Here is a 12,683-nt window from a genome sequence, read left to right on the forward strand (position 1 = left end):
TCCGTCATTAATCCAACCCCAGCCCCCGCCCCCCTCTCCCTGCCCAAATCACAAACACCTGTCCAGTCTAGCATGGCAGATTAGCTTTGGGCTCATATTATGGATGCAGCTGGCTCTGCTACTTATGTTAATGGTTTAACACTCGCTGCATGTGCACAAGCACAGACACAAACACTTGTATGCACCGCAGCCATGTTTAAAAAGCTGACATCCTTTATTCTTCAGACTGAGTCTGACACCCGACTTTAAATTCTTCCCATGACCCCAAATCTTGACAACAACCCTGAATAAATGTCTTTCTAAGGAATTACTTTTTCCAAGCTTAACTAACAGATAGTGTCATAGGAACAGCAATCATTGTTCTCCCACGTAAGAATGCACAACCTCTGATGGCTAATCTTAGCAAACCATAATGGAAACTATTTTAAATTCCACTGCAACAAATAATAATATGAAGTAAATTAGCTCTACAGGGACACAGGAGCATACTGGTGCCACGCATTACATCATAACAGAAAATCCTAATTGTTTTATTTACTGGAGCCGGGACTACAATAATGTGGACTCCTGGACTCCCTGTGTGTTTGTGTTTGCATGCAACAGCAAGCAAGACTCTTAAAACCAAGATTTGTACAAATGCCTTCCAAAGTGCAGTCTTTCAATATGTATCTTTGTGTCCGCCTGTACGTATTTTTCTTTTATTATCTTTAATAATCTGTGTCTGGTCTGGTCCTTCTCTGGTATTTGATGATCAATAATGTAGACTTGATTCGCTACCTGAGACGCTTGTTGGAGCATGTGGATGAAGTTATTCTGTAAGCTGAAGGTCATTTGGACAGTTGGTTGGAAACATCCTTTTAAAAATAATTGGTGTCAACAAGGTAAGAGTAAGTTAATAAATCTACTGCAGAGTGAACTGCTGGTTAATCTGAACCTGAGAAAGACTAAAGGTTGAGTTATGATTTTACCCACTGCTGCAGATTCTGGGTTGTGTGTTATGCATTACTGTGTAACTGGTATAATACATCTATATTAAAAGCTAAGGCAATAAAAGTAGATTTTTAAAGAAAGATTAAATGAAACCAGTACAAATTAAATGTCTGGCACAGTCTTACTCCACATGTCTTACATTTAGGAAACATGAACAAACAGATGACTGTGGTGAGTTGGGATCACTGAAACATCACCCCGGGCTCTGACATGCTCTCCTTCAACAAACACACACTTGTCTGCCCCAAAAAAAGACAACACAGTCATGTGACAGGGCTTCATCAGCAGTGACAGACTCACATCACATGACAGAGACACCACAGCAACAACACACATCATGGCAACCTACAAACAAAACAACTCACAGCCTTGTTGTTAGGTCCATTGTAGGTGGACTGAAGATTTATCATCCTGATGTGGGTCAAGTGAGACGTCAACACTGACGAATGTTTTCATCCCGAGAATAACAGTCAATGAGTTAAGTTCACACTCGGAGAGAGATGCTTTTCCTTTTACCAAGCAGAGGGCGAGCGGCACTCCATTCAGAGTTACGACCACATCATTCAGGCTTTCAGTTCGACTCACACCAAACTATTGTCTGCCTGACAACAGAGGAGACAGGAGAGCTAAATCTCCTGCAGATTTACGGGACCACCACGCCCCAAATGCAACCTGGGGAATTTTACTCACCATTAAGGGCCATTGCCAAAAAACACTGCGGGTCTCTCTTGCTTTGCTCAAGTGTCAGCCGATCAAATCACATCTCGGTGTTGTCGCTGTCCTTTAATCAGCATTACCAACTTTTGCTACCTAGTTAGTCATGACAGACACTGCTACTACTGTTCATTTCTGATGGTTACTTCCATCATCAAACATCAGGGCCGTCCAGCAAGTTTTCCTACAATTGTCCAGAGGAGCTGAACACAAGAATGGACACACGCCAAATATTCCTCCAGAAACTTTATATTCTATAATATTTTCTGCTAGATCTCAAGTCAAACTTCAGGAAAATCTGCGGAAAATTCACAGCAAGTGAGCGCGGTGCGTGTCCCGTTACATTGTTTCAATGTCTGAAGGTTATATTCATTTTTATGCCATTTTTATTTTGAGGAATGTACTTCTAGTCCTGAAATTAGAGCCACCAAATTGTAAGACAGGATCCCTTTAAACAGAAAACCACAGGACACTGGACTTCACACAGACTTTTGCTGAAACGTGATCTTATCTATTGAAAACAACAACCACCTCATGGCACCAGCCAGTCTGTTAAATCAATGATTATGTTTGGGCAGCAGCGAGAGGAAAAGATCTAACAGATCCATGTTGTTGACCATTAAGCCTTGGTCTGGTGAGGGATTACATGTCTATTATTCATAGACAGATAGATTTAAAAGGCCACTGCAGGTTTGTGAGAGGGTAGTTTACGTGTGAAGTGTGTGTGTGTGTGTGTGTGTGGGGGGGGGAAGAGCGTGACATCACAGCAGACATGTGTCGTTTGAATAATAAAGATGCAGAGAGGAAATTGACTCCGAGGTTTTTCCACACTGTACTTCTGTTCACATCATATTTGAGGCCTGAATACAGTCAATAAAACTTACAGTATCTACCACAGGTCCCATTACAACAATCACAAAATATGCAGGTTTCTTTAAATAAATAAATAAATAACATAATGAATATCTAAACAGCCAACAGCAGCAAATATTTTGTAACATCTGAGGTCATTTTAGATGTATAGCTCAAGACAATAATTCATCTAAATTGATATTTTGACACACATTTGGGGTTTAAGAAATATTGCGGCCATATTGCGATTTTGCTAAAATTTCAATTCATTGTTCAGCCCTAGATTGAAATACGTATTTATTTTTAAATATTGGCTGTCTTACAATAAGTTACCATGATATTACAGTATCAATGACACTTGTAAAATACAAGTAATAACCCTGATAACCCTTGTCTCATGTTTGTAAACAAAGCAGAATCTAGTAGCAAACCAGATTAGGAGAAGTATATTCCCGCCAGTGACCTCTGTGGATGTCAGACTTAAACTACATTTCTTTACATACCCGTTTGTTCCCTCAATTTCAGCAATTACATATTATCAAAGCTGATAAAACTGTTGCACTCACAGTTCCTGTCGAAGGCGTCTGATCTTGGCCTTGGCATCAGCCAACTCCACAGAGAGATGTTGTCGACTTTCGGTCCTCCTCATGCTGGGCGAGTCGTTCGGAGACTGCGTTGGATAAGGAGCCAGTGGAGACAATTGCACACAGTCTCTCTCCTGGGTCAACTCCACTATAGTCTAGATGGAGGGTAAGAAGACAAAGGGCAACACTGATATTTCTCAAAGAATGTGTCCAGTATTTCTAATGCTACATTTAAAAACATCAACAATGGGACATGAAGAGAAGAGTTGATTAATGGATTCACTTAAACACCACCCGAAAACTAGACTACAGGCACCGGGGGCAAAAAGTACATCCACGATCCCACACACAGCCTAGTTTGATCCAGTGCCCGTGACAGGAAATGGGATTTTAATTGAGAGCGGCTGGACTACAGAGTGATAATCTGGAGACTATTACAGCCCCTCTCTCCCTCCATACACACACACATCTGCTTTATCAGTCGTGGGCATCTGTGCCCTTTGGGTTGGAAACTCATTAAATGACGCATATAGTTTGAATAAAACACACACACACACACAGAGAGTTAACAGTTTCAACCCTTCCTTCCTGAGGCTGATCTCTTGTGGTGGCACAAAAGGGAAATGTTTCCACATCACTTTGAAAAAAAACACAATTTTTGTAATACTCTGCTTGTTGTACTTTGCTCTGCCTTGTTTATTGTACTTCATGTTTGGCTTAAAAAGTTGGAACTGTCTATGCTTTATTTGTGTCTCTCCATTTGTTTGTCTTAAGGAACTCTGGCATAAACACTGACCTTGTCAGGACCTCTTGGAGACCAAAACCTGGTCCTCAAGAGGCAGAACCTCACGTCTGAGGAAGTGATTAAGTTTAGGGCTAAGATTTGAATTGTGGTTAGGTTAAGATGGTTAGGCATTCAATAGTTATGGTTAGGGATACAGCTTTTTTAGGCTGTCTAAAGGGTTAGTGTACGCATAAGTGTGTGTGTCATTACCTCCAGCTGTGTGTCCCTTTCATCCACCAGGTGTTTGAGGTGGAAAGCCAGGTTTCGGGACAGACTGTCCAAATCCTCAGCAGGGATTTCTCCACTTTCCAACCACTGCAGGTCGACCACATTCTCCTGGTTGTGAGTCACCTGAAATCACCACCATTGCATCCTTAATAAAACTCCATCACAAGACAAAGTTAAACGTTTAAAACAATGGTTTGGTTTCCAACACAGTTTAATCAATAATCAGCCAATTCAACTATAACCAAAATTCATGAAAAGAAGGCAAAGGAGATCCAGTTTTGGACTATAGAGCAGAAATACCTCTTGGATGTGGGAAGCAATAGCAGCTTTGCTGTGAAAGTCCAGAGTCTGGATACGCTCAATGTACTCTTCCTTCTTCTCACACTGTAAACAAAGATAAAAATATGAGATTTTTAGTTATAAAGTGGAATTTTGTGGGTCAAGTAGAAGTTAGTAGAGCAACAGGTTTCCAGGAAGGCAGCAAGTGACAAGTGTAGTCATCAAGTGAAAGTTTATCTTATGGATCAGAGATGTTTTTTTCTCACTTGCTGCCAGAGATTAGAACTGTTTACAAATTGCATGAATGGCTCCTTTTCTTTTATTACAGTGTGTGCACTTATGCTGATTCATAAGTCAGGTGAATCAGTGCCTCATACAGACTTGACATGAACAATATGTCGAGTAGAGCATCTAGAAAGTGCTGAATGTTTCTGTAATTCTAACTTAAATGCTTTGATTGTATTTGTCTTGAGGCTCAAACTGATTTTATCTTGTTTATCAAATTCCATGAATGCAAAAGTGCACTTGGCAATAAATCAGATGACGACAACAGAATGCTAATGCCAATAGCAGCTACTTCATCAGTAGTAAATATTATGGGATGTAATGCAGTGAGTGAAAGCTGAATGAAGGCTTTGCACCTGACAGGAAGAGGGCCTGCTCTGTTATTGACCAAACTACATTAGCTGAATGAAGGATAGAATGAGAGTGAGTTATTTAATCTAATCAATGGGAGCAAGTGGTAGCAATCACTGGAGGATGAACCAAAATTAGATTTATGGGATCAGAAGGAAATATTGCGTGGCTCTTACCTGAACTGCGCAGCCGAGTAACAGCAGCAACAGCTTCTTCATCTCGTCCAGACCTTGTTCTAAAACACACACAAATACAGAGAAAGACATTTTAGAGCTAAACCACTGTAAACATGTGAGACCATTTGTCACTGTAAATTTGTCTGACAAAAATAATCTTATGTGCTCAACTAATGTACTTCTGGAGATTCCTTTTTTGGGGGGGTGGGGTCTTTCTACGGACTCTAGCCTTCATATGTTCATGTTCCAGTAATGCAAACATGCTGCAGTCTTATTCATAATAAAATGTGGGTCCGTATTGCTCTGCTCCTTCCACGCCTGGTGCTTGCACACCTGATCCCACATTCCGTTCGTTCCACTCCGGTTTGTTGCCGTACCCGGAGCAATCACAGAGTTTTGTTCAGCAAGCAGACGAGCGTATCGTCCATGAGTACAGTCACACACATGTCCAAGGGACCATAACGCACCAGTGGATGCAGAAAGTATGACTCAACCTTCAAGTGAGTTGGAGATGTTGTGCAGTTATACAATGATCTTGTATCATAGTGAGAGATTTAGAGGCAGATGGGGTCCAAACCATCCATGTACCCTGGCGCATGCTTCAAATGTCAGAAAGACATTTGATCCAATCATTCCACTTTCATTTCCAATTAACAGTTAGGTGGCTTCAGTTAATAAAACCCCCTCCTCTAGTTACAGTGTTTTCCACAGTAGTCAGCTGGCACGATCAACTCCAGTGCTTCTCTACATGTCAGGACAGACTGAAACCCTTTAACAGCTGGTAGCATGCACAACAGGCCTCAGCTCATCTGCTCATCCGGGGTTGAGGCTGAACAACAATAATACCAGGTGGTGTACGTGTGTGTTTCACTGACTAACCTGTAGGTATATTATACACATACATGTTGCTGATCTGTGACTATGCCTGTGTATGATTTACTCCCATCTGTAGCAGATTGTATATGATTAGCCAGATTATCATGTGGTTCAGGGTGTACCACATGATGAGTGCTGTCACTGTCCTCCTTTCAAGATAATAACTCTAATAACAATAATAAATCTAGATTATTAGATTATCTAGTCTCATCACAGCGGCAACAGTAGCATAGCAGGCAGAAAGACTCATTTGATCTACACCATTACCATTTGTAGGCCCATTTCCTAATGATTTAACATGAAAATCAAATTAGACGAATAAAACTGCTTCTCAAAATGATTGCAAACTAATGAATGCAAACATGACTCTGCTGGATAATGGACTCCATCACTGGGAACCACAAACCACCACCCAGCAGTTCCTATGGGAGGGCTCAGTGTTACGCCAAAAAACACAATGTGTCTCTTGAACCTTTTGTCAGGATCTATTCATCAATTATAAAAGGGATCTCCCACACAATCAAATCAATCCCCATTCTTATTCTCCATTCTTCCCTTCTCAATAAAGACAAACTAAATAAGAATGTAAACGAACAACAGCGACACATCTGTGGTTGGATGAGGTAGAGAGGATTAGACCTTCCCCTTTTAAAATGGAGCTTTATGAGATTATTCGTCTGACAGATAATAATGGATTCTAGACCTGACTCAGGATGAGAAATACTCGTTAAGTGTCAGTTTTGAGAGCAAATCACACTTTGAATGTACAGTCTGAATAAGTCTGTGCTTTGTAGACAGTAATGACCCTTTTCCACTGTCCCAGCTCACCTCGACTCGCCCCGGCACGGTTTAGGTTGGTTTTCCACTCCAAAAAAGTACCTACTCACAGTGGGCGGAGTCATCACTGCACGGCCGCATGAAACTGCTGTGACTTTGCATTACATGCGACACACAAACGAGTGACAAGTAACTTGTAAATCAGTTGTTTTCACTGATCCCATGTGGGTTATTTTGCTTAACAGGGAATGGAACACTAAAGCTCTATTAGTGATTTCCACTTCACTCAGAAATAAATCACAATTAATTATAAATGTAACAATAACTCCTTCAGTTTTCTGAACAGCATTCTGTGCACTTTGTGGACCCAAATAAAACTAATGTATGTGCTAAAGCAGGCAATTTCTTTTTGTCGCTCTCAATAATAGGAGCTCTCTGCAGCCATCAGGTTGGACACAGCTAAATATATGGAAAGGAAACATGTATTATTAGCTCAGACATCAGAATCACAGCTGTACTGCAGGGAAGGGAAGTTTAAAGCCAGAGTCTGGAGAATTTTTCTGAAAACATCCTCACCGCTTTCGCATTCATTGTATAAAAAAGGAGTATTAAGCATACGAGGCAAATTTAAGCAACATCTGAAGGGTGACAGCTTTAATTCTCCCAGCTGCAGGGCTTAGAGGTTCTCTCTCAGAGCCATAGGAACCTATTCTAGGCAGGGACGGGATTTAGCTTGGTAAATCTACTGGCGCAAAGGAGGAAAGATAAGGAACCATATAGGATACATTATTTATGTGAACACGGGGGAAAGACAGCAAAGGGGGAGAGATGAAAGGAGGGGAGACAAAAGGGAGGAAAGCAAGGAGCACAGGCAACTCAAAACACAGAAGAATACAGGCAGAAAATAATGGAGAGAGGAGAGGACAGCAGCAGGATGTCAAAATAGAGAATAGAGATGATCCTCAAGCAGTGGCAGCATGGAGGCTTCGACGGGGGTGTTACCCATCAAGCCTCATATTCTCCCTGTCTCTTCCTTCCCTCGAACACACTCACTTCGTCCATTTATTCTCTGCAGCACACATCACCACCCATGCTTCCTTCCTTCCTCCCTTCACTCAATCACATGCACCTCTGTGCTTCCTTTTTCACCTCCTTTCCTTCCTTCTCTGGCTTTATCCTCTTAGCAGGAAACCAGGGGTCAGGGGGACAGTGACTAAGTCTTCTTCCTGCAAAGTCATTGTTAATTTGTCTCTGAGGATGTGAGTTAATAAGTATTTATGCATGCATGTGCAATCCACAGCAACAACCCTCTCTTCTGTCATACTGAATAGACTCATTCAGGCAGCAGTGACTTTCTGTCGGTGATAAGAACTAGCACAATCAGTCTGATACTGCTTTTAGTAGAGGACGGAGACATGTGAACCTTATTTTCACATAATTGTAAGAAAAACAGTGCTTCTTTGTAAGTAGAGCTACAGAGTGAAGTGACATCATCACGGAGGCTCAGAGCCTGCGGAGGTCGTCAGAGTCATGAGCAGCAACACTCACAAGCCATAACCACACACGAGGACAACTGAGCTGATGCCACGACTGACCACAAAGAAGAACAGTTATGAAACATGAATCAAGGATTTTCACAGTGTCACAAGTTTTACATTTTTAAAAAATGGTTTTAAAAAATGTATGTTATAACATACAGTGCCCACCAAAACATAAAGCAACACTATGGCACTTCTCCTCCATTATACAGTTCTAGCAGTTCTCGGCTCTACTGTACTGGGCTAGGTCGTCATAGCAAAGGCTGCACGAAACTGCTGTGACATCATTTTATACGCGACACAAACAAACAAACTAGTGATGAGCAAAACATTTATTTTTGGTGCACTTAATCATTAAAATCAGTTAATTATAAGATTTGTTCAGTACTTCCTGCATGACCAGAGCACAGACTCTGTCTGACACTGATTTGGCTCACGATCACCAGCTTTCGGCAGTGCCGTCGCTAAAAAACATCCGACTCCTCCGTTAAATATCGAGATTTTAGAAATGTCCATGCTAAAAGTTGGAGATCAACGCATGTTTTCTACAGTTTGGTATCGTTTAGTTTTTAGTCGGACGTCGTGCTCATGACTCTTCCACTGACACTCTCTGACCAATCAGTGACCGGCAGTTTGTTCATGTCACATTTTAGTATCAGCTCTGCTCGCTTGGAACCTCGCCAGAGCACGTACCAACCACGTACTGTCCCTAATGGCAAAAAAAAAGGGATGAGTTGAGTCAAGCCGAGCCGAGCCAAGTTAGAACTGTATAACGGGAAAGCGCCATGATCCTGGCAAGTGGTTTAGTACATTGTGAGATGGGTGGATGTAATGGCCCGGCTCGCCTGGCCACGGCACGGCACAAGTTGCATTTTCACTACAGAAAAGTACCTATTCAACGTGGGTGGAGTCTTCACTGCATAGTGAGCAGGTACTTAAAATAGTACCTGGTACAAGGGACTATTTTTAGTTTGCACTATTGCTGGTGGAAGAGTAATGCTGAACTCAGATCAGTTTAAGAGACATCAAAAGTAATCAAACATCTGCTGTCAACATGGTGTGTTACAGTGTTGTTTTAATGAAAGAAAATCACCACCCCTTTATTTGGAACTACTCCGAAAACTGGATACTTCAATTTCATTGAAATTGGTTCAGTAGATTTCACGTTATCCTACTGACAGACAGACAAACAGACAGACAGACAGGCAAACCAGTGGCACCACAGACATAACCTCCTTAACAGAGGCAACTTCCAGTCCAGTCACACAAACATAAATACCTCTGTCTGTTCTATTGTTTCATATAGAGACATCGAACACCACAACCCAATCAAAACAAACTGTTAAACACACAAAATGTTTGCCCACAGACGCACACGCACGCACGTACATTCTTTCCCAATGTCTACATTTACTGGTGATAAATAAAAGTGATGGCGGTTTAATGACAGCTTTTCAGTAGAAAAACAGATGCAGACATTATGATGTTTTTCTTGACGGTCAGCAGCTGTAAATCTATTGCTGTGCATTTATTGATTGGAGATTGTATTGATGAACTATTGATTACTTGAGTGGCCTGGAGTGAAGCAGCTACAGATAATTGAGGGAGCTGCAGGACAGACTGATGGTCACTAATGTTAATGCCAGGTATAAACAGAACCTGTGAGCTTGCACATCATCACTGCGCCTGTGTATACAAGGAGGAGGGGCGTGAGTCAGAGGCTGGGGGAGGACGCCGGCGAGGCGGGGGTACTACAGTGCATTGTGAAGACACCCTTCCCCCCATCTGCCAACACAAAAACACACGTGCATGCACTCACGCACACGCAGAGTCGTCCCTCTGCCCCCTAATGAGAGCGTAATAAAAGCCACATGGCCAATGACTTTCAGCTGGCAGCCGCTGAGCCATGGAGGCAGACTCCACAGCCACCGCTGCTCTGACTGACTGATTAACTGACAAGCTAAGAGGGTAAAGGGCAAGTCAAACCCTGAGGAATGCAGTCTAATGCTTCTGGCCTGCTCTGGTCCACTTGCTCCGAGCTGCCCTGCACTCTCGTCTGCGTCGGGTTGAGCATTGAAATCGATAAGTAATTGCTTGAGCCATGTGTAAGGTCGATGTAGATCTGGGAGCTGCTGTACATACAATAGATCCTCAAAAATGTGCCGCTGTGAAATGTGATACGACAAATTGAATTGGCACCCGTCAACATCCATGAAAGACGTCAATTTAACACACTGTATTGAGTCGATTGTCCAAAAATCGCTTTTTGTTTCTTTGCAGTGTCGTTGTCCATTCCTGCGTGACATGGAAACACAATCGAACACAAACGTGTGTGTACCTCGTGCGGCACCTTTCGTTAGTTTCTGTTTGCCCTTTGTGAAAACTAAAGACGGCAAACATGATGAACGTGATGTGGTGAAAGTCTGACAAAGGTGGATGAAACATCTTTCAACGAGCTTCACCAGCTGCCACTGGAAACCACTCACTCTGAGGAGCTAATAATGATGTTTACCTTTTTGCACAGTAAGGGAGCTTTTCCAAACACTCGCTTTTAGCCAACCTCACACAAGCTTTACATTTGGTGTGAATGCCCCACATACACAACAGATATCTCACATTGATAATGACTACAATGACCTTGACTGTTAGGTGAAGCCCTGCAGCTCATCACACTCTGTGCTCAGCTCCTCCGTCGTGGTCTCATTAGAATATAAATCAGCACTTGGTGCAAAGCTCGTGGGGCTTAAAAAGCGGCCGTGAAACACTTGACACTGCACTTCTGCTGCTCGGCTGCGCAGACATATCTCGTTGCACGGCCGGAGTCAGAAGGTCAAATCAAAACAGTTACGCCGAATTTTAAAAGTCAACAGCTTTGGGATTTAAAGTGAACGCTTATTAAGATAAGAGGGTCAACCAAGTGTGAGACGTCTGTTCTCTTCTTTGATCTATATGCAAACTTACTCAACACGTTTTAATGACTTCAGAAACATATCAGATTAATGTGTTAGTCCGACTTAAATGTTGAAAATATATGTTCAATTGAGCCCAAAAATGGCACCAATGTTTTTTTTGGAGTAAGGACTTGGCTTTTTATGGTCTGCCAGCATTAAAAATGTAATATCTAGCCACCAGCTAAACCAGAAACAGTATGCAGCAGAGACTATAAAAACAGAGTTTCATTATCTCGGCCAACTGAGAGAACACGTGTTTCAACTTGCATCAAAACTAAACTGACAATATACCCTCTACAGTAGACCACACTACACCAGTGTAGTATAGTAGTATTCATTATAATTTTATACTATTATTGTTTAATTATTATTCATTGTTTAATCTCTATGACGTGTGCTGCTGACACGATCTCAGTGAGTTCTACCTGGTTTAAAATAAAGGTAAAATAAAGAAAAATATTGTATAGTAGTTTCACAGTTATCAACAGATTATCTGATCAGCAAAAGCAAAAGTGTGTTTATACATTTGGGCTTCAAATTATATTCTTGTTTACACCCGCTGTTTACAACAATTAAAATTGAGACGAGGGAAGCATCTTTGTGGCCACGATTGAAACTCTTGATCGAAGGTATGTGGTGCTTAACCGAGAAGCCGAAATGCCCACACTGTATGCCCAGGTCTGTGAAGAGCACAGATGCACAAACCCCAGAATATATTGCAACTCATATTGTTGCCGCAAGATGTTTCAAATTATACTGCAACATGAGTTTCAAGCCATAAAGCCAAGCCCTACCGGAATCTAATGTTTCCATCGGCTCACTGCACCACGGCACGGCATGGCACGGCATGGCTAAGTTGCATTTCCGCTAGCACAGTACGTAGTACCAGGTACTTTTTTAGTACCTGCTCAGTCGCTAGCCTGCCTGCCACTGATTGGTCAGAGCACCGTCACAGGAAGAGACGTCCGACACAAGAATCAAGCCGAACAATGCTGAAATGTAGATCAGAGACTTAACAATCCTAAAAATGTCAGTTAATCTCCAACAATTACCAGGGGAAATGTCTAAAATCCTAATATTTAACAGAGGAGTCTGGTGTATTTAGATCGCGAACGGCATCACAAACCCTTCAGTCCAGTGTCTGTGCTCCGTGCCATGGCGAGGTGAGTCGAGGTGACCTGGGATCATAGTGGAAAAGGGCCATAACTAATACTAACAAGCTGAAACGGGGACATATCTCCACCTGGCATAGCCGAGGTAGAAACACTACATTGAATAAAGGGGTTACCTGCTCGTGT

The 12,683-nt window shown here is 42.0% G+C and overlaps 1 protein-coding gene across 7 annotated transcripts in view; it reads right to left on the bottom strand.

The window, feature by feature from the left end:
* Positions 1-12,683, bottom strand: part of LOC122781650 (girdin-like) — a 67,615-nt gene that overhangs the window by 25,875 nt on the left and 29,057 nt on the right. For all 7 annotated transcript variants that reach the window (XM_044045512.1, XM_044045511.1, XM_044045510.1 and 4 more), the window contains exons 5-8: positions 5,244-5,302; positions 4,453-4,536; positions 4,135-4,275; positions 3,123-3,295 (exon numbers count right to left, since the gene is read on the bottom strand). In XM_044045512.1, coding sequence (XP_043901447.1) covers positions 3,123-3,295; positions 4,135-4,275; positions 4,453-4,536; positions 5,244-5,302 — 457 coding nt within the window. The remainder of the gene's footprint in view (positions 1-3,122; positions 3,296-4,134; positions 4,276-4,452; positions 4,537-5,243; positions 5,303-12,683) is intronic.

This window comes from Solea senegalensis, linkage group LG15, assembly GCF_019176455.1.
Source record: "Solea senegalensis isolate Sse05_10M linkage group LG15, IFAPA_SoseM_1, whole genome shotgun sequence".
Classification (NCBI taxonomy): Eukaryota; Metazoa; Chordata; class Actinopteri; order Pleuronectiformes; family Soleidae; genus Solea; species Solea senegalensis.